The sequence below is a fragment of the Hyperoodon ampullatus genome (genome assembly GCF_949752795.1).
Source record: "Hyperoodon ampullatus genome assembly, chromosome: 8".
NCBI lineage: Eukaryota > Metazoa > Chordata > Mammalia > Artiodactyla > Ziphiidae > Hyperoodon > Hyperoodon ampullatus.
Genome location: NC_136921.1, coordinates 104,365,870 through 104,390,986, shown reverse-complemented (window position 1 = coordinate 104,390,986; position 25,117 = coordinate 104,365,870). Strand labels below are relative to the sequence as shown.

General features: G+C 39.7%; 1 protein-coding gene across 2 annotated transcripts in view; it reads left to right on the top strand.

The window, feature by feature from the left end:
* The window catches only part of CNTNAP5 (contactin associated protein family member 5), a gene marked incomplete at both ends in the record, with an annotated part of 875,910 nt that overhangs the window by 534,731 nt on the left and 316,062 nt on the right, over positions 1-25,117 (top strand). For both annotated transcript variants that reach the window (XM_079710301.1, XM_079710300.1), the window contains one exon: positions 17,467-17,573. In XM_079710301.1, coding sequence (XP_079566427.1) covers positions 17,467-17,573 — 107 coding nt within the window. The remainder of the gene's footprint in view (positions 1-17,466; positions 17,574-25,117) is intronic.

Below are 25,117 nucleotides of genomic sequence, written 5' to 3'. Positions count from 1 at the left end.
AGGTTGAGAGCCCAACCTTTGGATAGGAGGCATTCCAAGGTAAAAGTCACCTAATGGGGTGTCTGCAGCCCTAGTTGACTTCACCTGAGTTCTTGTACTCCCACAAATGGCCTCAAAGAAAGACACACAGCAGGCTTCAGATTTTAAACTAGCATACTTTTCAGTGCTACCAATGGGTTAAAAGTAATCTTAAGATTTGAGCCCAACCTTATTGGATAATAGCTTCAAGTTTTAGAATGCATAAAAGTCACTTGGAAAGCAGTTTTAAAATGCAGATTTCTGGACCCTACCACCCCAGCGATTTTGATTCAGTCCATTTGAGGTGAAGACTTGGAATCTGCAATTTCTCAAACACCCCAGGATGTCCGTGGATCGGTCTTTCAGAAATATTGAGTCAGCAGATTAAACAGAAAAGTGTCCTTGTTGAGCTCATCATAATAGAGTCTCATCCAAATTTTCTCTACACAGTGGGGAACAAGATTCCTACCTCTGCCTACTGTTAATGGAATTCTATGGAAAATGACTCCTTTGTTCAAATAAGTTTGAGAAATGCTAGAGTGAGTCAAGTTATATGGGTTTCATTCCCGCAGGACTTGTGTGTGTGTGTGTGTGTGTGTGTGTGTACACGCATATGTACTCATACACTTATAAAGTGAGCAAGAAGGGACTTGATCAGAAGCAATTCACAATTTCGCAAATATACTTGACCACAAGACCCTTGTTTCCACAGACTACTCACCCACATAAGACACTTTTGGAAAGGTTGCCCTGGGTATAATAAAATCAGAGTTGAACACCAGGAGGCAGTAGTGTAGACAAGTGACTTCAAAAGCTAGCATTACAGAGAACTAGAGGGTCATCACAGACAGTAAATTTGTTTTTCCCTTTTCTGAACAAAACAAACATTTACTCATGAAGGTAATTATTTTTCTTTTTTTTAATTTTTAAAATTTATTTTTGGCTGTGTTGGGTCTTTGTTGCTGCATGCAGGCTTTCTCTAGTTGTGGCAAGAGAGGGCTACTCTTCCTTGTGGTGCTCCGGCTTCTCATTGTGATGGCTTCTCTTGTTGCAGAGCACGTGCTCTAGGCATGCGGGCTTCAGTAATTGTGGCACATGGACTCAGTAGTTGTGGCTTGTGGGCTCTAGAGCACAGGCTCAGTATTTGTGACACACGGTCTTAGATGCACCGTGGCATGTGGGATCTTCCCTGACCAGGGATTGAACCTGTGTCCCCTGCATTGGCAGGCAGATTGTTAACCACTGTGCCACCAGGGAAGTCCCATGAAGGTGATTCTTGTTGCAGTGGGGGGAGGGATAAATTAGGAGTTTGGGACTGACATAAACACACTACTACATATAAAATAGATAACCAACGAGGACCCACTGTAAAACAGAGGGAACTATACTCAATTTTATTTATTTATTTATTTATTTTTTGCAGTAGGCAGGCCTCTCACTGTTGTGGCCTCTCCCATTGCAGAGCACAGGCTCCGAATGCACAGGCCCAGCGGCCATGGCCCACGAGCCCAGCCACCCCATGGCACGTGGGATCCTCCCGGACCGGGGCACGAACCCGCGTCCCCTGCATCAGCAGGCGGACTCCCAACCACTGCGCCACAAGGGAAGCCCTCAATGTTTTATAATAGCCTATAAGGGAAAAGAATCTGAAAAAAATATATATATATGACTGGATCACTTTGCTGTACAACTGAAACTAACACAACATTGTAAATCAACTATACTTCAATTTAAAAATACAAAAAAAAGATAGGAAGATTAAAAGTATTTCACGTGTATAAAAATTTCAGGGAAAATTCAGTAAGAATAGAAAATGAATGCAATGTATGATTTATTTCCTAAAACCCCAGAGATGGGGAATAGGCTGCAATTTTGATACCCACTGTAATGTTTTCAAAGGTGGCTTCAGACAGAATTCCAAGGGATTCCAAGGCAGAGTTCAGGCCCCATGGAGAGAGATTACAGTAGGTGACTAGTGATCTCTGCCATAGAAGTAGGAGGGAGTGAAAACAGGGTGACTTCCAACTTTTTTCTTAGCCATGGAGGGAAAAATTAAACACAAGAATGAGAGGTGACCTGAGTCATCTTAGACTGAATGTCAGTGCCATTCAATCCAACTGAATACAAATCTGATTGATGAACAGTTAAGGATTGAACTTTATGGCATGGATTTTTAATCTTGGATTTTGAATATTTCCCACTAAGGTTCTCATTAATATAAGACTTTTTAGACCACATTCTCCACCCTTTTTAAGTCAGGTAATAATGAATCTAAACACATTGAAAAGAAAAATATATATACTTTTGGAAGGAAGGATTTAGTGTTTTCTTTTTTGGTGGTTCTTCTGCAATCTTCATGTGCAGGTGTCGTAGCATTGTAGCTAAAATTGAATTCAGAGCCTATTCCTAGAACAGACACAGAGTCAGGGGCCAATGAAGATGCTGACTGGCTGCGGTCAAAATCAAGAGCTCCAACCTTGGCCGTCAGCGATTTTATCGCGAGGCAGTGTGTGGCCACAGAGTGTGGTTCACGTCTCTGCTGCCTTACCTTTCAAGCCCTAGAGGAAGATCTGAACTAAAAACAGAGTGGTGGCTGCTTAGGTCCCTCCAGGAAGCCAGGTTTCCTGCTCCAGTGGACAGGACATGGACACAACTTAAATGAGCAAAGATATAATGTGACCTTTCTTAGCAGCTCCTGAGGTTAACAAGATAATGGAAATGCCAGATCTGCACAGACAGGCTGAGTAGCAAACTGAGCTGAGCAACATGCACACGAAAGCTGTCTCTCCACAAACTGGGAAAAAAGTATCTGCTACAAAAAGAGAGAAAAGAAAAAACACAATCTGGGTATGTCTCACAAGACACCTGCAAGTGTAGATGGAAACAATAATGAGTTCACACTTTATTCACATTGTACAGTACCTTATTTCCTTCCCTGAGTGATTTGAGATTGTTTTTGTCTTGATTTGGCTAAAGAGGAAGTTAAAACTCAGAGGGTCATAAATAATTTCAAATGTCATGCAAGCTAGAAAGTGACTCAACTGGGACTTGAACTCGGGTCCCTGTAATCTGAAGTCTGGGTTATTTCAGTGAACCCTGTCATGTCTGTGGAGGAGCCCACTCTAGCTCAACTAGGACACAAGGGAACAATCCCAAAAAAGGCCTCACTGCATAGCAGAGTTGCCGTGCTCAGAAACGAGAGCATCTGGTACACTCCCTAAGTCTCTGCTTCTCAAACACCAGCTCCAGTTTAATTGAACTGGGTGACTTTTACAGAAAAAATAAGAGAACCTTATAAGCATATCCAAATGGCTCAGCATCCTGGATAATCCAGGCCTTGCTGGTGTCATGTCTGGTCACACTACTTGTGGGTTCTAGAGGCCATGGCAGTGACCACAGCCATGAGGACTATCTTGGACAGTACGAGACTCCACTGAAAAATACAACCTTGGAGGAGTCAGGATAATAAAACTTGGGGGGGATTGATGAGCCCAATCATAATCATAACCTGTGCCCTTCTTGGCTTATACTATATGAGTGTTTTTTTTTCTTTTTTTTTTTTTTTGTCAATGAAATCCTTTATTCCACCAAATAAAATCATAGGACTGCCTATAACAGATGAAAGCGATATTTGAAGATCAAACTAAATAATTCTAAACTTGGTCTGTGAAAACATGAAAGCACTTTGACCCAGGGGTCACAGATTACAGTCAGATGTTAGCGTCACCACCCTTTCATGTGGCTTTTCTGTTTTGGTTGCTAAATATTTAGAAAATCTTGATTCACACAAGTAAGTAGTTGCCAACTGATACGAGTTTTGAATACCTTGCCTTGCAAGAGCAGATATTTTTCTTTGACTTATCCAGAAGAGTTCAAAAGTAAGGGTAACGTTTTTTATTTCAAATTTGAGAATTGTGTGCATTCCTCACAATTACGGAAGCCAGATAAATGCCTAGTCAGTGTCATCACTTTCTAGAATATCGTCACCAAACAAAAGCTCTTGTGCCTGATCCACAGTGAAGCCAAACAAACTGAAATATTGAAGTTTGGATCTTGAAGTTGGGAGCAGAGAAAGGTTTATTGTAAGGCCAAGCATGGAGAATGGGTGGCTAATGCCCTCCCCCACCCCCAAACTCCGATCTCCACGAAGGGTTTCAGCAAAGCATTTTTAAAGGCAAGATGAGGGAGGGGCGTGGTTGGTTGTTGCAAACTTTGTGGTGTCAGAATCCTTTGTTCTTGCAGCTGCCCAGGTAGGTCTGGTTACAATGTTCCTATAAACCTCCAACAAGACAAATGTTACTCCCTGTTCTGCAAATTTTTATCTCTATATGAATGAATGGTGTTACACCTTTAAAGGAGCCCTGAGGATGGGCTATCCTATATATTTCAGGCTATAGGTAACATTCTTTTACAAAGGTGCAGAGCCAGCATGACTAAGCACAGGAAAAGGAACTGATCTAATATGGAGTCAGATTTGTTCTTTCCTATAATATGGCAATTATTTCGATGTTGCATTCATCTTGTTCTTGCTTTGTTATTATGCAGGGAAAGAGCATGTGGCCAGCAGATGTTCCTGGGCTTGGCTGGGTTAAAGTAAGTGTAGCAGCGCTCCCTTCTCAGCCACCCTACCTGCAGGGGCCTGAGCTGACCCGAAGAGACCTGGCCAGTGCAGTGTGACATCCTTCCTCATTGATAACACTAGGATAGTCTTATCCCCATGATCAAACAGTGGAAGCAGGACACGATTCACAGCAAGGTCTCCAGGGTTAACCTGGAGCACAAAACTAGCATATTGTTAGTGCAGTGTGTTAAAATCTGATACATAGCACATTGTTTTTTAAATTTAAAATGTAAAAAAAACAGAAATATATGCAAGAAAAGGGGGAAAACCACTATAGTTTGCAATCCCCGGATTGAAATAGTTCTCTACCAGAGTCTAGCCCCTAGCTATTCCCAGCAGTGTGAGGACCAGCAGCCTTGGCATCTCCAGGGAGCTTATAATAAATGCAGAACCTTAGGCTCTACCCCAGACCCACTGTATCAGAGTCCACGTTTTAAACAAAATTTGAGAAGCCCTGAACCGGATGATAACATTGTACCCATTCATAGTGGGGTCTGAATGATGTCCTAAAATTTATGAATAAGACCATTCTAATAATCTACTGTTCTCATTTCCTGCACAGACTCAACATAACAATTGAGATGCCTTCTAAATTATGTTAAACAAAATCATTCTACTACAAGGCACACAAAACCTTTTACCTAACTGATAATGAGGTAGAAAAACCAGACCAGATTGCTCTCCCATGAAATGCAGAGCCCATCTATAAATCACGTGCGTGCTCTTTCCATTCTAATGAAGCACGTCTATGCTATGGAGACAAATGGATTGATTAGAGAAATTTGATCCTATGTGATTTAGTCAAAATGATCCATGTCAGGTTAATAGGGAGTTTTCTTCCCTTGTGATTTTCAAAAACATATTCTTTTATTACTTGGAGAAAGGAGATATGCATCTTTGCCTCTAAAGTAACCAGGTAGCTATGATTTGCTTTTAGATTCCTGGCCTCCAGTTGCTTCTCATAGTAACAAGTATTGGAATGGGTAACACTGACAAATTCTTCTTGATTTGGAATGTCCTGTGCTTTGAAGAAATGGCTTTTGAGGAGAGCTGAGCCTCTGTTGGTCAAAAACTCGAAGAGAGGACCTTCCCATTTTGCTATTCATTCTCCACCAAAGGCTAGTGCAGGGAGAAGTGGACACTGTGGGGGCCTGGCTCTGTCTTGAACCCCAGCAGGACTCCTGGGATCACCGATGTGCACTGCAAATTTATTTGACCATCATTGCTTTGTCCATTATCTGGGGATCTTCACAGCAACTATTGACAATTAACTCCCTGCTGTGAACTAGACTTGGAAAATTTAGAAAACTGACTTCTGACACTTTCCTTTTTATTCCCTTAATTCCTTAATGTCTACATCTGCTATAATTACAGCAAAATTCAATTATAATGAAAATCCAACTGTGGGGTAAAATGGGATTATGGTAATTGTTAGAATGGAGAGGCATAGAATTAGGTTTCAAAAGCTTTCAGAAAAGCTATCTAACCAAAACAAGATCAATGCGGTTGGCTGCTAATTAAAGCAAACAGATAAAGGAACGAAGCAACCTGGCTGATTTTTTTTTTTTATGTATGAGCTTTATTAAAAGGCTTACATTAGTCAGCTTGCATTTTGAGGACTGTTGAAATGTTTTGTTCTTCTGTCTCTAAGGAAAGCATATAGAAATTGAAACTGACCTTCAACTGTATAAAGGAGGGATGAGAATTCTTAAAAAGGGAGGTAACTCCATGGAGTGTAAATACATTCAGACTCATTTATAGATAACCACTTATCTGAACATTTGGGAATTCCAGAGGCCTGTCGATGGATGTTCTATTCGTTTCAATCTGTTATGGGAAAAGGAGAAGAAGACAATTTGATAGTGAGGAGAAGTATTTCTATAGGTGTTTATATAAATGTACTGAACATGTTTTAGACGGATTTCTCTTTTAACAGATGACTTTCTTTAGATGCTTTTGAGTTGGGCATGTTTTGGGGGGTGCACATGTTTCTAAAGATTGCACATGTCTAAATAACTGCAGTAAAGACAGGCATTCAGGCACGCACAGTTAACGATTGGGCTTATTTTCTTAGACAAAGACCATTTTCTTTAAATTTTTACAAGTGATTTAAAATATTCGTGGATCGATAGATGGTCATAATGAACGGTGATCATTAGGATTATTTACCAGATGAGCTTTGTTCCAAAGGAGCCGAGGCCTTACCCATGGAATTTTATTTGCAGAGTTTAATGAGGGTGATCTATTAGACCTGGCTTTGAATGCCTGCTTTGCTCGGGCTGGTGAGCTGGGACTTCACTGAGCCACCCGTAGCTTTATGTAGAAGACTCATTCACCTGGACATCTTCTCTTGACCAGCTGGTAGCATCCCTGGGCTAAGAATGTGGCTTGGGACAGCTTGACTATCAATTCCTAGTGATCAATTTCTAAGTGGAATGAGTTTCTCTTTGCTCTTGTCCAATAGTGAAATAAAATATGAATATCCGCTCATGGATATATTTCTTTCTAGCTTCATTGTAAAATAAATGATCCCCCCACAGAGATACATAAAGAGTAAGATGGTACTTTTATTCTCACAGTTTATTATTAACAGATTATCAATTTGGTCTATTTACTTCCAGAACTTTTTCTCTCTCTATAATAACAACAAGGACAATCACAGCAGAAACTACACAAGTTACTCTGCAATGTGTTTTATGTACTGAATAGTATATTATACATGAAGAACTTTCCAATGTATGTATTCATTTTAATTGCCTCATAGCATTCCATAGTGTGGATGTGCCATTATTTATTAAAACATTCCCAAAATGGTAAAATATGTTTCCATTTTTAAATTGTTAATAATGATAATAATTTTACATATATCTTTGTGCAGGTAAGAAAGCATTTCTGGGGCATTATTCCAAGAAGTGGAATTGCTAAATCAAAGCAGATTCATAATTTAAGGTCTGGAAATGCCACTATATCCATGGCAATGGTCTTCACACTCTGCATGAACAGTGAGGAACATAACAGGGAAACACTGGCCAAGGTTATGGAGGGGGAATGTGTTAAACAAGAAGAAATACACAGAAAAGATAAAGAAAATAAAAAGAAAAACCTCAATATTAAAAAAATATATATATGCAAGTAAAAGGAGGTAACTCTTTTCCCCTCACAGTTGCATATTAAGAAGAATAAAATAAAATCCAATATTTCCTAATTTTAAGGAAAAAGTTTCACCTAAATAGTGTTTAGGGGAGTTTAGGGCATTTTGGAGGAAATTTTGGCTAGCAGATTAAACCTAAAATTTGTTATTTTCACCAAAAAGTACCCTTTAAGGTGACAAAGAGACCCACAGAAGCGGGAAGATCAGAGACAGAATTCAGTGCTTCAGGCTCAGCAAATGGAAGCCACTCCCAGGGATGCTCTGGGCATTGTGCAGAGGCTGATGGGAGAGCAGGGGGCAAAGTGGGGGGCCCAAGGTCTGGTGCTGTTCACAAAGGATGAATTTTGTAGGCAGGTTAGATTGTTCACAAGTTTACTTTTTGTTTCAAAGAGCAAGATTAAATTTCTCAGAATTACAAATTCAAAACTCTGTTGTTTAAGCTTTTTCAAAATTCAGCTTATAAAATTGTATTCTATGTATAAGTCTAGCAAGTATCAGCAATCAAATCGCAAAGACTTTGAATAATGCTTAATGCCATTTATGGATTTGATTATTTAAATGCCTTCAAATATTGTAAACTACACTTTCTTTTCAATTTTTGAATTTTATTTTATTTATTTTTTATACAGCAGGCTCTTATTAGTTATCTATTTTATACATATTAGTGTATATATGTCAATCCCAATCTCCCAATTCATCCCACCACCACCGCCCCCTGCCACTTTCCCCCCTCAGTGTCCATACGTTTGTTCTCTACATCTGTGTCTCTATTCCTGCCTTACAAACTGGTTCATCTGTACCATTTTTCTACATTACACATATATGTGTTAATATACGATATATGACTTTCTCTTTCTGATTACTTCACTCTGTATGACAGTCTCTAGATCCATCCATGTCTCTACAAATGAGCCAATTTATATGTTTTATTTACTCTCCAAGTAGTTTATTTTATGACAATAAAAAACAAAATGCCAAATATTTATCAAAGTTAAATATTCAGAAGCATGAACATTTAACTTTGGTGAAGTTAATTTAGTTGAGATGTTCTAATAAGGAAGATTTTTAGGTCTAAATCAGTTATCTTACACTTTTTAAATTGGCGTTTACAAGGTTGATACTTAAATAGGTCAAGTTCCCTTAAAAATTACAAATATCAAATAATTATTAAAAAATATTTTCAAGGTTTTAATAGAATATTGCTACAAAAGGAAAAAAAAAAAAACTATCTCAGGCCAATTCAAAGCTCCAACTCTTAGCAGGTCCTATTTTATGAAAAAGGGAAAATTAGATATTCCTTGTTAGACATAACAAAAATAGTCAATTAATGATTATTAAACTTCTTGACTTGATGCAAGACTATTTAAGGTCCTAAGTAAGCTTCCTCTTAAGGGTTACAATCTACTGACATTGCTCTTAATCTTATTAAACTTCACTATAAATATGCTTAAATACTTTTTTCAAAGACAAGAATGCTAGTTTCTTCCCAGAAAGATGCATGATATAGAAGTTTCTGGACAAGATCACCTTTGGGACCATTTTTTTTTCTTTCAGTACCATATTCCTTCTTCACCCAAAAATATTAATACTAAGGCTTTGATTATCTTAAGCTGTTGATACTGAATTTACAAATTTTGGAGATTAGAAATTTTATGCCTTAAGTAGGCACTTATTATGCTAAGAGATGAACATGCAGACATTATCCTTGTTGGTGGTGCTCCTGGACCACTCTGGCCCCTATGCTCAGTCAAGTGCTCCACACCATTGATAGTGAGCTGGCCATGAAGTCTGTATCCTTGTATTCAAAGACAAATGCATTCCTGAATGCATTTTCCATTTTGCTTAAGACCGTGATGAGTCTCTGCATTTTTCTATATTTGTAAGTTTATATTAAATAATTCTTAAGTTTATATTAAATAATAGGTTAAATTTTTGAATTTTTGAATAGGCTAAAAGGCTGTGTCTGGCTTGCATTAATAACTTATAAGGCCCTTCGACCTAAATCAGGCAGAGTCTAGAAACAATCTCATGAACTCAGATAGACTTAGCAAATACAGAAAAAGTCTTTGTTATCTGAAAAAAATAAAAACAAGAGCAGAGCAGGGACAGGGGTCATCTTCTTAGCTACTTATTTAAAGATTTCACAAATTAGTAACAAAAAGTGGTTGAAATAGAATCAAAACCTTCTTTCCCCACCCTTCACCACTGCATGAGATTTATAGAGTAAATTATATATCATATATATATGATGATATGATCTATATATATATATGATATAGCATATCATTATGCTAATTATATAATAAATATATACTTGATTCTCTCCTGTGGATTTATTTATTCCCAATTAACCCATTTGTCATGGCCATCAAGACCTCTTCTCCCACCAAAAATATATTTTAAGAACTCTGAACTGACAGCTCCAAGTTTGCTAACTAGTTTCTGAAATCAGCGGGAAACTGTGTGAAGCCCCCACTTCCCTCTCACCCTTAGCAGAAGTGATGCTCTAAGATGCATGCTTAGAGTTCACTTTAAGGAGATAGATCACATGGCATTTGGTGGTGGGAAAGACTGCACCAGTGCTTGAGAGTACAGGCTTCAGTGACAGGAAGCATGGCTCCATCACTTCATACACGAACAAGTTATTTACACTCATCTTGTCTTACTATCTTCATCTATAAAACAGAAAATAATACATTAAATCTACATCTCAGATGTGATCATGAGCACATGTTGAAGTTTCCTTTCAAGGGGAAAGACTTCAAGAAAGCCAAATCCACAACGCCCCAATCTTGGTGGAGATATTTTGTAGGAGACTAACCATGAATGTTTGGTTGAATGTGATTAGGTTAGTCACAAGGCTGGTTAAATATCATTGCACTCTTTAACATCTGGTTAAAGGTAACAAAAGCTAGATGGGTAAATTGAATTTCCCAAACAGAATTTTTATCTCATTAAAACTTATCAAAAATTGTACACAGACTTATCAGGAATGCTAGACGTGTCTTCAAAGGAGCGCTAAGTTGCATCATTTAAAAAGCATCTCCAATTTGTAGAAAATTATCTCTGTAAGTACTTCAGAGATTGTACTTACAAGTAATGAAAAGAAATTGCATCATTTACTCGTAGCCTTAAAGGCCACTAAAGAGGATCGCATTCATGGTGTCCATCTTACTTCTTCCCTCCTGCACCTGGGTTTCTGTCTCCTCTCTCTAAATTGCTTTTTGCCTGTGGTTGCACAGAAGGCTCCCTTTATGTGTCTCAGATTTCTTCACTTAAATAAAGGTGAAGCTCTTTGTCTCCCCTCTACCCCACTCAGCTCTTATTGTGCTGCTCAGTGTCAGGCAGGTAATAGTAAAGGTGAGATGATAGGCTGTGGTTAGCTGAAGAGTCTTAGCTAAATGAGGACAGCTTCAGCTGGCTATTGCACCCCAGACATACGAAGTTTATTTATTTATGCAATCAACAGCCACTTATTGAGTGTCCACTCTGTTTACTACATTCCATACTCAGTGAACAAAATAGAAAACAACTTATCCCCTTACGGAGATTACATTCCTTTGTGGGAAGACAGTAACAAATCATAAGCTTAATGAATAAGCAGAGTGTATATTGTGTTAGAAGACAGGAAGTGCTAAGGATGAAAAAGTAAGGGAGGCTGGGAAAGGGAATTGGAGGTGCTGAGTGAAGGAGAGTTGCAATTTTATTTTATAATTTTTTTAAAATTGAAGTACAGTTGATTTACAATGCTGTGTTAGTTTCAGGTGTACAGCAAAGTGACTCAGATATCTATCTATCTATCATCTATCTATCTATCTATACACATACACACTCATATGCATATGTATGTATGTGTGTGTGTATATATATATATATATATATATATATATATATATATATGTATGTATTCTTTTTCAGATTCTTTTCCCTTATAAGGTATTACAAAATATTGAGTATAGTTCCCTGTGCTATACAGTGGGTCCTTGTTGGTTATCTATTTTATATATAATAGTGTGTATCTGTTAATCCCAAACTCCCAATTTATCAATCCTCCCTACTTTCTCCTTTGGTAACCATAAGCTTGTGTTCTATGTCTCTGGGTCTATTTCTGTTTTGTATGTAGATTCATTTGTATTATTTTTTGAAATATTCCCACATATAAGTGATATCATATGATATTTGTCTTTCTCAGTCTGGTTTACTTCACTTAGTATGATAATCTCCAGGTCCATCTTTGTTGCTGCAAATGGCATTATTTTATTATTTTTTATGTCTGAGTAATATTCCATTGTGTCTATATACCACATCTTCTTTATCCATTCATCTGTCGATGAACATTTAGGTTGCTTCCATGTCTTGGCTATTGTTAATAGTGCTGCAACGAATCTGTTTGTTTTTTTGTTTTCGTTTTTGTTTTTTTGTTTTTCTGCAGTGAATAGTAGTGCATGTACCTTTTCGAATTATAGTTTTCTCCAGATAAATGTCCAGGAATGGGATTGCAGGATCATGCAACTTTAAGTAGCATGATTGTGGCAGGCTTCCATTTTATCAGAGACAAGAAGGAGGTGAGGACTGGGCCATATAGACATGTGGGGGAGAGCATCTGGGCAAAGAGAACTTCAGTGCAAAGACCCTGACAAAGCAGCATCCCTGGTGTGCTTTAAGGAAGACAAGGAGTTCAGCATGGCTGGGGGAGATGTAGAAAAGGGAGAAGAGTAGGGATGAATTTGGAGAAGTGATGGGGGTACAGATCAGCAGGAACTGGTAGGTCATTTAAAGATGTTGCTTTTACCTTGATTAAAACAGAAAGCCCTTGAAGGGTTTCAATCTGCCTTAGATGTTAATAGGGTCTCTCTTGCTTTTGTGTTGGGGACATACTGAAGGGATTGGAGATGGAAGCTGGTACACCAGTTGGCTGATGATCACAGTTGTTCAGGCCAGAGATGCTGGTGACTCAGACCAGAGTGGTAGCAGGAGGTGATGAGAAGTGGTCAGATGCAGAACAGATTCTAAAAGCAGAGCCAGAGACATGTACTCGTCCCTCGGATAAGGGCTGTGAGGGAAGAGGGGGACTTTCAAGTGTTGGGGTCTCGAGAGTGGTAAGTATAGAGTTGCCCTCCTCTGATGGTGAAGGATGTGAGTAGAGAACTTGGGGAGCAGGAGGTGAAGTATGAGATCAGAAAGTCAGGTTTGGACATGCAGTTTGAAACATCTGCAGATTGAAACATCTGGCACCCAAGTGGAACTTTGAAGCAGGCAGCTGGATTTATGGGTCTGGTATTCAGGAGAGAAGACTGAACTTGAAATATAAATTTGGAAGTCACTGGCATGGAAAATCAGGAGATTTGCCATGACTGTTCTCAGTAATCTGATCTTCAGTTAAGAGAAGCTAAAAATTCATATTGATTCTTTGAAACTTTCTAAATTATAAACATACTGACTATATTTTCCAAAACTATGTTGATTCCCCCTGCTTTCTTAATGCTTTTCCCAGGGTTGATCTACTCCAGGTGGAAACTTGTGCTTGGCCTCAGTGAAAGCTAAGTTAGGGAAAGACCACTCTGATCTTTCTCAAGGAAAATGGCAGGGGTCCCTTTGTTCTTCCTAATGCCCAGGGGGGCGAAGTGTATTTGGCAGAAAATATGCTTGCCAGGATGCTTGAAACTGGACTCTAGTCTTTGGAGTAGGTCAATCTCTCAGTATTCTGTGAAATACTCTCTTCTTTGAAGCAGCTTATCTAACTGTCTCCCTTGCTGTGCATCTTTAAGGAGAAACATTTTCTTTTCCTTCATATCTCCCTGCAAACAAGAAAGCACACCACCTAACAACTGTGAGCCAGAACCATATGCCACGGAAGGCTGGACGGGACCATTAATGAGGTCCATGGACCTCTCCGGACAACTCTTCTGCCCACTTCATCTCTTACCTGGATGGTCCACAGATCCAACTAGCAATGAGCCTTCTCTTTTGGAAGAAGTTTTGATTTCGGGAAAAAATATACTTTCTCATATAAAACTCGTATAACACTTTTGTCCGTGTTATCTTTTTTTCTTTTCTCCTTCCATTCCTAATTCTTTTCTGCCTTTTCTTCAACTCTTTCGTTCATCTCCCTTCAAATTATGCACATCCTACTTTTAGAAAGATGCAAACAGCTCCTGATGCATGTGCCCTGCTCTCGGAGTCCTTGCTGGCACACATCATGATGCTTCTTTGGGCTTCTGAAGAGTATGTCATCAACAGTTGTGTTTATGCTGAAAGCTCTGTTTACTAAACATCGTACACCACAAGAAGGCGCATCTGATTCAGCTAGATATGAAATATCATTAGGATTTTAGAAGATATTTGTTCAGCATGATTATCTCATAGCAAATTGAATTCAGTGCCTTACACCTAAGATTGTCACTGTCCTCACACTTAATGAGTTCTGTTCACTTCCGTAGTTCCACACTGACCTCTTTCTGTGTTCATGTCTCAAGTGCTCAGTGTATACCAAGTAGAGAGAAAAAGAAACAAAACACCAGTTAAAGTGAACTGATTAAGGAACATGGAAATTATACTCCTAAAACTGCCCTTTTTAAATAAGCCAGTCAGGGTTACACATCTTTTATTTTGAGTGTCTACTTTACAAATGAGTTTTTCTAATCACAGTGTGCATTGAACAAAAATGAACCAAGCTCAAAGGCAGCCCTGTAAGTATTCATTCAATTTTTTTTTCTCGTTCTAGGAATATTAGATGTTTTTCTTTCCCCAGGTACTCTTTTTCCCTCTCAGAAATACATCATTTGTTTTTGAGTGACCATAAACAAATGAATTTCTAGCCTACATATTCGTTGGTAAATTGAGTTTAGTAACACTGTAATACAAGGTCTGTGTGAGGTTTTTGAAATATGTTCAAAGTACCCAGCTAGTTCTTGTACTTTTCCACAAGATCCCTCCCCCTACACGCCCCACTTAGCTTGGCAACATTGAGTTTTAAAAATACTTTAAAGTGTAAAATTGTAAGGAAATATGTGTTTCTATTGCTGTTTGTATTTATAGGATGCTGATTGACAAAAAGTTAAGGTGGTTAGTTGGAAAGAAGAGAATCCCAACTCAAGCTAGCCTGAATAAATAGGGGGTTTTCCCAGAAAGATCTTGGGTTGTCTCACAGAATCTAAGCTAGATGAAAACAACCAGCCCTGAGAAAGATCAGGGATGCAACCTAATCTTGGAAACAGCAGAGATCCGCCACACAAATATTGTCAGGATTCTCTCCATCTGTCTTTTCTGCTGCATTCTGGACCTCAGCATTTTTCTCTCTCTCTCTTTTTCACTGCAGATAAGCTTTCTTCTCATGGCTGAAAACATGGCCAATGAGAACTTCTGAGTTTTTGTTTTATAGCTTCAGTCATCAAAAAGGGGGCTGATCTGAACTTTCTTGGTGCCAAAACCAAAAGAACTATAGGATAACTACCTACTGACCTGGCTTTGCTCAGCTTTCCATCTTTAAAGCAATTAACTTTTTCTTGGTGGAGGGAGGGGAACAGTAATACCATTGTTTGTCAATCGTGGAATCTGTGTGTGTGTGTGTGTGTGTGTGTGTGTGTGTGTGTGTGTGTGTGTGTGTGTGTGATTGGGGGAGGGGAGTGGGATGGGGTGGGATAGAGCGGCCATAGACATGTCATGTAAGAATTTGAGAGGTTCAGAGGGGAAAGATCTTGAGAAAAGTACACTGCAGGAGAAGCAGTATTCAGAAACAAGGAGTTCTGGATGCAAAAGAAGAAAAGGTGTGGAGGAGGGTGGGCCTTCACAGGCTCTCTATCAGGACACACCCAGAGGCAGAGGTTCTTGCTTGGATTTTGTTCGTGAGGACACTGATGCTTCAAGTTTATCTAACTTCCCCACAGCACAAGGTTACTGGTGTCGGGGGGTGGGGGGTGGGCAGAAACCTGTGGTATATCTGAATAACAAGCCTGTTTCTTTTCCACCAAGCTGGGTGGGGGAATCCAGAGGAAGGGTGGAATTTGGAGTAGGCAAGGGCTCATTTTTCGGTTTATTTATTGATTGGTTGGATTCTGTGATCATGTTCCAGAGCAAAATTACTGAGTTCCCTTTTTCCCCCCCTTTTCCTGTGTTTTTAAGCCTTAGCTGGACACCATGGAGTTATCCAAAGGCTTTTCCCAAACAGAAGCCCTGTCAGCACAATAGTGTATTTGCTGTGCTGAGCAGAATACTTCTAAATATATGTCTGGACATATGCAGGAATATTAGTTTCTGGGCTTTGAAACAATCATTGCTGGAGGGTTTCTTACTTATGTAGGACACTTAGGGTAAATCATATTACTTTTCCTTGCCTCACATTTTCGGAGGCTGCACAATGAACCCTTTTGTTGTATTATACCACTTCTGTGATTTCGCTGTTTATACCCTGTCCCTGTTGAAATTCATGAGATTTTACTCTGCCCGTAAAGATTGTTTTCAAAAATTTCAGTGTTTAGCATTGCTTTTACTCTTAATTTTATTTGTTATACATATTGAGCACTTGCCTGGTTATTTTTTAGAAGAGTATCCACAGTGTAGACACTTTAAATCATGTATATAAGAGATGAAGAGAATTACCCAAAGACACCATGTAGTAAATTGCTGAGCTGGGATTTGTGCTCAGATATATGTAACCCTGAAGTCTGTGATCTTTGTCCAGAAGAAATGAATGTTGCCTTCACTCCCCTTAGCCCAAGTGACACTTAACGTTTGTCCTTGTTATTTTTGCAGTATGAAATGTTTGTTTAACTTCATTGTGGCCGTGCTTCATATCTTGAATTTTCACTTAATCCAGGTCCCAGTCTGTTTTAATCCTTTTTGCTAACATCATTTGTAGTAGCTTTATGGTAGCCCATTAATATTATGTACTACAACTTTCCTAAGAAATCTTCTCATGTTGGAAACTTACATGGATTCATCACGGCATCATTGTGAATAAGGATAATTAGCAAACATAGTTTTATGCTTTGAAATACATCCTAAAGATAGAGCCATCGAAGGGTGATTTCTGGGTTAACTTATATGAATGTTTCAGAGAGTTTTAAAGTGTAGGATGAAAATATTTTTCAGAATAGTCATACTGTTTTCATTATAAGTAGTAAAGGCCTCATTTTAAGGGTGTTATTGGCTCTGTTAATAATGCTAGAATTTCCTAATATGTTAACTGAACAGATACCATCTTTTCAAATTCATGGGGAGTTTAAAATAGATTCCTGGCCATCACCCAAAAGAGAAGCAGGAGGATTATGACCTCAATTATTTGCGCCTTTCCCCTTTCCTTTAAAAACGCAAAACCTTTTCAAAATGCAAAATTACATCTTTGTCTATTTTGTTCTACAGTAAGTGAAAAACCTTACAAATTCTGACCACTTCAAATTAACTTTAAGTCAATGAACATGTGCCCCAATGTTGAAATGCTTTACTTAACTGCCTAAATCAGCCCTGAGCCTTTCTTTGCCCAGTAGTACCAGGTGGACCCACCTCTTGTGGTGAAACCATTGTCTTGTGTTTACGTATTCAAGTCTCACTCAGGAATGGGAGTAGACCAGACCGATTTCTACCATTAATTCATGTAGTTGGCTATAAGACGTTTTTGTTTTTCCCCTTATTTCAACTGATTTGGTTTATTTTGTTTGATTTTGCTCCATCTCTCAAGGTGTTTGCCAAACTACTGTGAACACGGAGGAAGCTGCTTCCAGTCCTGGCTGACCTTCTACTGTAACTGCAGTGACACAGGTTACGTGGGCGCCACCTGCCATAACTGTGAGTAGACTCATGCTTACCCACAGTAGAATGGGCAAAAATCCACGAATTTCAGGGATAATGTCAGGATATATTCAACATGGGGTGGGCACGTTTTATTCATTCCTTCAGTGTGTGTTCCTTTTTTTAAAAAATTTTTTTGGCTGTGTTCAGTCTTCACTGCTGTGCACGGGCTTCCTCTAGTTGCTGCGAGTGTGGGCTTATCTTTGTTGTGGTGCGGCGGCTTCTCACTGCAGTGGCTTCTCTTGTTGCAGAGCACAGGCTCTACGCAGGTAAGCTTCAGTAGTTGCAACACGCGGGCTCAATACTTGTGGCTCTCGGGCTCAGTAGTTGCGGCTCACCAGCTCTAGAGTGCAGGCTCAGTAGTTGTGGCACATGGCCTTAGTTGCTCTACAGCATGTGGGATCTTCCTGGACCAGGGATAGAACCCATGTCCCATGCATTGGCAGGCAGATTCTTAACCACTGCGCCACCAGGGAAGTCCCCAGCATGTGTTTCTTGAGAACATACTCTATGCCAAACACTGTGGTGAGCATGGAGGATGCACAAATACAAAGCCGTATCATCATGAAGCTCAAGGTCTACCAGGAAGACAGACAGGAAATAGGATAAGTTTTGAGGTAGAGGAAAGACAAGGTGCTGGAGGTACACAAAGAAGAGCTCTGAAGTCAACTGCATTGTCTAGATGGGCTAAGTTAGGCTATGCAATAAACAACCTGCATCTCGGTGGCATAAGTAATGAGCAGTTGAGTCATGCCTGTGTTACCTGCATATCACAGGTCTGCAGGGGACCCTTTTCCAAAGGTGTGCTTATTCTGGGAAGCTGACAGAGACTCCATCATCTGGAATGTTGCCCTGTCAGGGAGAGGGATGCACAAGGAAACGTGTTTTTAAAAGCTTCTACCTGGAAGTTTCTACTTGGACACTTCTACCTGGAAGTGGTAAATGTTACTTCCACTCATGGAATCATTGGCCAAATAAAGTCCCATGAGCACCTAACTTCAAGAGGGTAGGAAGTGTCATCTTACCATGGTATCTGAGACAATAGAACCGCATATTGGTGATAAGTACTGACAATGTCTGTGTGTCCATATTGGGGAGGCTTCAGATAGAAGGTTTGAGCTGATCTCGTGATAGGAATGAAGCAGACAAGGAAAAGAAAAAAGGAAACTGAAACTGCAAGTAGTTTCACATGGTGGGAGAGTCCTGACAGTAAATGGTAAGAAAGGAAGCAGGAAGTGAGGCAGCTGGAGCACACAGAGAATAAGGGGAGAGGAGGAAAAAGTAAAGGGAGAACAGCAGCACCACGATTTCCATAATTCGATAGTCCTGTCAGGGTCACCAAACAAAAAAAAACACATGACAAAATAGAGAAGGTTTGCCATTTGGAGAATTGTATGTCAAACTGTGTGAAATGAACTGTAAGTTTAACTGACAAAGATGTAATTGGAAGGTGCTGGCTATAGTTGTAGGAGATTTCACAGAAAATGTGAACTTCGAAATTGACTTAGAAAGTAGAGGAGTGGGAGAAGGGCCTTCTAGAATAATGTAAGAGCCAAGCCAAGGCTGGACCTATTCTGAGGACTTCAGGGAGACTATCACTCAGGGCAAGATCTCACCTTGTTTTCCTTAAGTCCCTGCTATTCCTGGCATGGCACTCAGAATGCAGAAAGGGAACGGTAGATGCCAGCTGGGCTAGAATCAGACTCTGATCCAGGATAAACAGCGCTGATGCTCTCATCCCTGCAGACCTCTCAGCCATTCTGTGGCCTCTTCTATACCTTGTAATGTAACATTCACCAATGGTGACCACAGAGGAGGCTAAGCAAATCAGAGAAGAAATAGCCCATTGGCCATGATGAGATGACATTATTACTGTTAGTTGCCTGTAGAAGTGAAAAACACTGCCTGGCTTTATAATGATATAACTTACTTAAAATTTTCTATTTAGAGATTTGGAACAGTGAACAACAGACTGAGAGAGATTAGATTTAATTTTTAGCAAACTCTTATACTTGAACAAGGACATAATTTTAACACTCCAGAGCTTGCTTTCTCACAGATCCTGTAAAGGAAAACTAACAAAATCTTGTGGACCATTTTAAGGCTAAAATTACAAGTTTTTATTTAAGATTCTCAATTAATACCAATCTATAATTTTTTAATTAATTAATTAATTAATTTTTGACTGTGTTGGGTCTTCATTGCTGCATGCGGGCTTTCTCTAGTTGCAGCAAGCTGGGGCTACTCTTCATTGCAGTGCACGGACTTCTCACTGCGGTGGCTTCTCTTGTTGTGGAGCACAGGCTTTAGGCATGCGGGCTTCAGTACTTGTGGCACGCAGACTCAGTAGTTGTGGCGCACAGGCTTAGTTGCTCTGCGACATACAGAATCTTCCCGGACCACGGCCCGAACCCGTGTCTCCTGAATTGGCAGGCAGATTCTTAACCACTGCACCACCAGGGAAGCCCCCCAATCTATAAATGTTGAGTCCAGTTCCAGAACTATTATCCCTAAACAGTCAAGAACAACATATACTTGGACAGATACATTGTAGGACACATACAGGACTGTCCAGTTTGTATGGACAATGCTCTTGTAAGAAGCTCAGAGGCAACCAGAGTGGCCATCAGTTTAATAGTGAGATGAGAGAAACTTGAAGATTTAAGTCAAAACTATCCAGATACTGGCCGAATTGTATGATAACATTCCTATGATTTGTAAAGCTTATTCTGTTCACTTTCTCCTAAAGTAATTTAATAATATTTTGAGAAGTTTATCTCTATGGATGCTCTCCTCCTTTAAATGTATCCATCCATCATGCTAAAAATAGAAGATTTCCAACTCTATAAAAAAAGCGTGAACTGAAAAGTCGATGGATGTGAGGTGCTGATTTTTAAAGGAACACTGTCAAAGTTGATGAGCAGGAAACTTAACACACCAAGCCTTAAAAATCTCATTCTCTTTTTATCCCCCTTTCTGTGACCTTACTCAGGGTCTATACAATGGGCTGCAACACTGTTAAACCCCTCCTTCCCTTCTGGGCACCTAGCCAGGACAGATCAGAGGTGCTTGGGTGGCTGTGAGGTTTGGATGCCTATGCAATTCGAGAATTTGTCTCCCTTTAACTAATCCCTCTTCCTCCCCCCAGTTGGGTAAGGAGCACTGTTTTGCGTCACGTGTGTAAATTGAGTAAATCAAGTCATGCTTTCCTGCCTTCAGAAAGTCTGTGTCCCGAATGTAGGGCATCAGAAATGAGAGCTGCTAAAATACAGAAAACAGAACAGAGGACCCCCTCAGGTAAAAGCAAAACAAGTTCACAAACCTGCTAGCGTGGAAATGGCAATGTCCTTGGTGTGTTGGGCTGTAATTCCTTGAAACAGTCATGCACAATCAGAAGAGTCGATGAAAGACCTTTAGATTTGTAAGACATTTATAATGATACGTAAAACTCGTAATTTCTTGACTACTGGTCTTTTGTCTTTTCGTACTCTTTAGGATTCTTTTTTTTTTTTTTTTTTTTTTTTTTCATTCTCGGTGCATCCTAGTAAATGTGAACCAATAGGGCTGACTAAGGACAGAGATAATTCGTTTCTCTCTATCTCGCTTTGTGGATAAGAGAAGGGTCTGGCTGAGGAGGAGGGTATGATGAACTCTAAGGAATGGTACAATGGGAATTCCCAAAGTTCTTAAACATGGTAGGTTGCTGTTAAAAGTAGATATGTCATCGTTGCATTTCAATTTTCTTTCCTCCTTACCTGATGACATATAAAGAACTTGGGTGCACAAGTTATGTTACTTTTCAAACACACTTGGTTCAAAGCCTCCTGCTTAACAAGATATGATGATTAAGTGGGCAATTCCTCTCCAATCTGTTGCAGCTTCCCCACAGAAGAAGGAAATATGAGACCATCACTTATCCCATGAACTGACATTAAACATTATGTCTGCAAGTTGCTTTGGTCAGCAATCTTCTCCCCTAAGTTGTATCCTATTTGCCAGAGGGAAAACTGAAGGTAAAATAATGTTTTCAGTCCGGATTAAGTCCTGGCAACCCACCCAGTGATCAGAGTCTTCTGATCACCAGAGCTGCTTATTGGTTTTCTAAAATGTGCAAGTTTAGAAGGTTGTGTAATTGAAGCCAAACTACTGAGTACTCAAGGTATATCTTGGCCATGGTATATTATGAATCCAAGTTAAGATTAAAAGGAAGAGGTTTTGTTATGGGAGCTTAATCATAGATTAGTCTACAACATAATGATAAAGTGAGGTGGGTATTATTATTCTCTCCATTTTATAGATGAGCACACTGAAGCCCAGAAAGTTATGTATCTTCCTCAAGGTAACATATGTAGCAAATGAAGGAGCTGGGATTTAAATAGAGGGAATCTGGCTGTGATGCAAGATAAGCCCTATATCTTATTTCCTTTCTCAAATAACGCAGACATTTTGCAAACCTCTGTATATGAACTTAGTGATGGGACATTCATGATGTCTTTCATACTGCTTGAAACCCAGTAAGATATTGTGATACCAGATAGAAAATGCAGTTCTAGAAGACTAAGAGGTGAGAACGTTTTTGTGTTCTAGAATAATCATGAACTCATCCTGGAAGGAAGTAGGTGGAGTCAGCACTTGAAAGACAGCTCAAATTAAAATGGATAAAAAGACGAGGGAAGCCTATTGAAAACAGAGGCTGCCAAGAGCCAAGGTGTGATGGTAGAATATATATGCTGTGATTTGGGACAATGCAGATGTTTGCCTGGCTCAAGAACGGGAAAATAGCTCTTTTCATTCATTCCTGAAGCCCAAGTGGTATTCCCATAAAGCACTTTCCCCTAGGGGAAATCTGAGCTCACTTTCCTTTATTACCAAAGTTTTTCACACGTTATTGCAGTATCTATAAATATGACTTTAATGACTGCATAATAAATAGTCTATTTAATGGCTTCTTGTTTTTATTCAACCATTTTAATCTTCTTTTGGGTGGGGGATGAGGAGCCCTGTGTTGTTTCCAAATATTTATTATTCTAACCTATACCACAGTGGGCATCTTTGTGCTTAAATAAATTTTAACCCCACATGTTCCATTGTTTTCTTGAACAGGGCATAGTAATGGCATATTTGAGTCAAAGATTATGAATCATTTTAAGGATCTTGATTCATATTTCAACTAGCTTTCCTAAAGTCTTGATACAGTTTATACTCTGATCACTATTTTTTGAGATATCTTGTTTCACCTTCTAAGCCAGAATTGTTTACTATATGTTATAAAACTATTTTACATGTTTTTACTAAAACATTTGCATACTTTTAAAATTTATTTATTTATTTATTTATTTTTGGCTGCGTTGGGTCTTTGTTGCTGCCCATGGGCTTTCTCTAGTTGCGGTGAGCGGGGGCTACTCTTCCTTGTGCTGTGCAGGCTTCTCATTGCGGTGACTTCTCTTGTTGTGGAGCATGGGCTCTAGGCGTGCGGGCTTCAGTAGTTGTGGCACGTGGGCTCTGTTGCTCCGTGGCATGTAGGATCTTCCCAGACCAGGGCTCAAACCCATGTCCCCTGCATTGGCAGGTGGATTCTTAACCACCGTGCCACCAGGGAAGTCCCATAAAACATTTGCATATTGATATGGAAATTATTATGGACCCTCATGATGAATTCCAGATGAAGAATAAGGTTTTATAGGTGAATTATGCAGTAGGAATAAGATTGTCTCTACAGAACTGTATTTAATCATTCAACAAGTATGTACCTTTTGAAAGCACATCTGATATCAGTAACCAGGCAACTGACAGTGACTCTCACCTGGCGTGGACTTGGTAAGGACCCAAGTACCTACTGTTCATCTTCCACATGTCTCCTCATGACTGGGACTGTCCTTGATCTCGTCAGTATCTATATCTGATCACATTCACATGGACTCTTTTCCGGGGTCTCTTCACCGTTTCTCAGCCTTTGCAAATCCCTTTTTACCATGTAGCCTCTCTGACATCCTAACAATGCCTTTCAGCTCACTTTTCAGCTTGGCAAAAAGATGTCTGCTTTCCTCCTCTCCCAAGCTTGACATAGTGCCTCCCCCATTGGGCCATGAATAGCCAGGTATTGAGTGGGAGCTTATCAAGTTGTCTGACGATCAGCCTCTAAGGTAGCCATCATAGAGGGATAACACTTTAGCTATTTTAGCAATAGGTAAATGGTCCTCTCACTGCATGATATTTCATAGTTGAAATGAAAGGTTAGAGACGGTAGGGGATTCTGATAATAAGAGATTTATTTAAAAGCAGGACTCGTATCTCTTTGCTCAGGTCAACTCATACCCTAATATTATTCTGTGGGTTTCCTATCAAGATCTAAAGAAAATTCATCTCCAGGGTTAACCCTGAATGCCATCAGCAGCTGTTCTAAGCTGCAACTAGCTACCTAAAGAAGAAGAAGAAAAACAAAAACAGTAATGCAATTTTTTATCTTTTTATTTTATTTTATTTTATTTTTTATTATTATTATTATTTTTTTTTTTTTGCGGTACGCGGGCCTCTCACTGTTGTGGCCTCTCCCGTTGAGGAGCACAGGCTCCGGACACGCAGGCCCAGCAGCCATGGCTCACGGGCCCAGCCGCACCGCGGCATGTGGGATCCTCCCAGACTGGGGCACGAACCCACATCCCCTGCATCGGCAGGCAGACTCCCAACCACTGCACCAGCAGGGAAGCCCTATCTTTTAATTTTATATTGGAATGCAGTTGTTTAACAATTCTGGGTTAGCTTCGGGTGTACAACAAAGCGATTCAGTTATACATATACATGTATCTGTTCTTTTTCAAATTCTTTTCCCAATTAGGTTGTTACAGAATATTGAGCAGAGTTCCCTGTGCTCTACAGTAGGGATGAATTGTTGAATCCACACCCTACTTCATTTTATGACACTAGCCTTTGGTGTCATCATTACTTTTATTCATGTTAACTCCCCCACTGAGACTCTAAACTCCTTTAGGGGAGGAACTGTGTCTTGCTTACATTTGTACTAACCATATCTAAAGAACTGGTGACATCCAGGGCATATCATGCAATTGGTGAAACAGACAGTTACGCAGAAAAAGATAACTCACTGTGCCATTAAATGGGGACTCTGTAAGGACAGGATGGTGTCTGAATCTTCTCTGTGTCCCCAACCCTTTGTCTAATCCCTGACACATTGTAGGTATCTGCTGTTGGCTATATACACGGATGGATAAATCAGATAGGAGCACACAGTAATGTGGAGTTACTGGGGTAAGGGCACTGTCCCTTTCTGGGGGAGGTGAGAAAGTTTTCACAATAATTGACATTTGAGCAGAGGCTTGAAGGATGAGAAAGAACAAAAGACAGAGACACATGAAGTGTCGTGCAGCAGGGAGTGATATGATCTGCTTGGCACAGCTGGAATCTAAGGTGAAATGGAGGAAAGGAGAGTCAGGATTTTCAGACAGAAGAGAAGATGGGTGATTCATTGAGAAGGAGCTGGTTTCTCTGTTGAGCACCTAGGAGCCAGCCACAGTTTCTTGGTT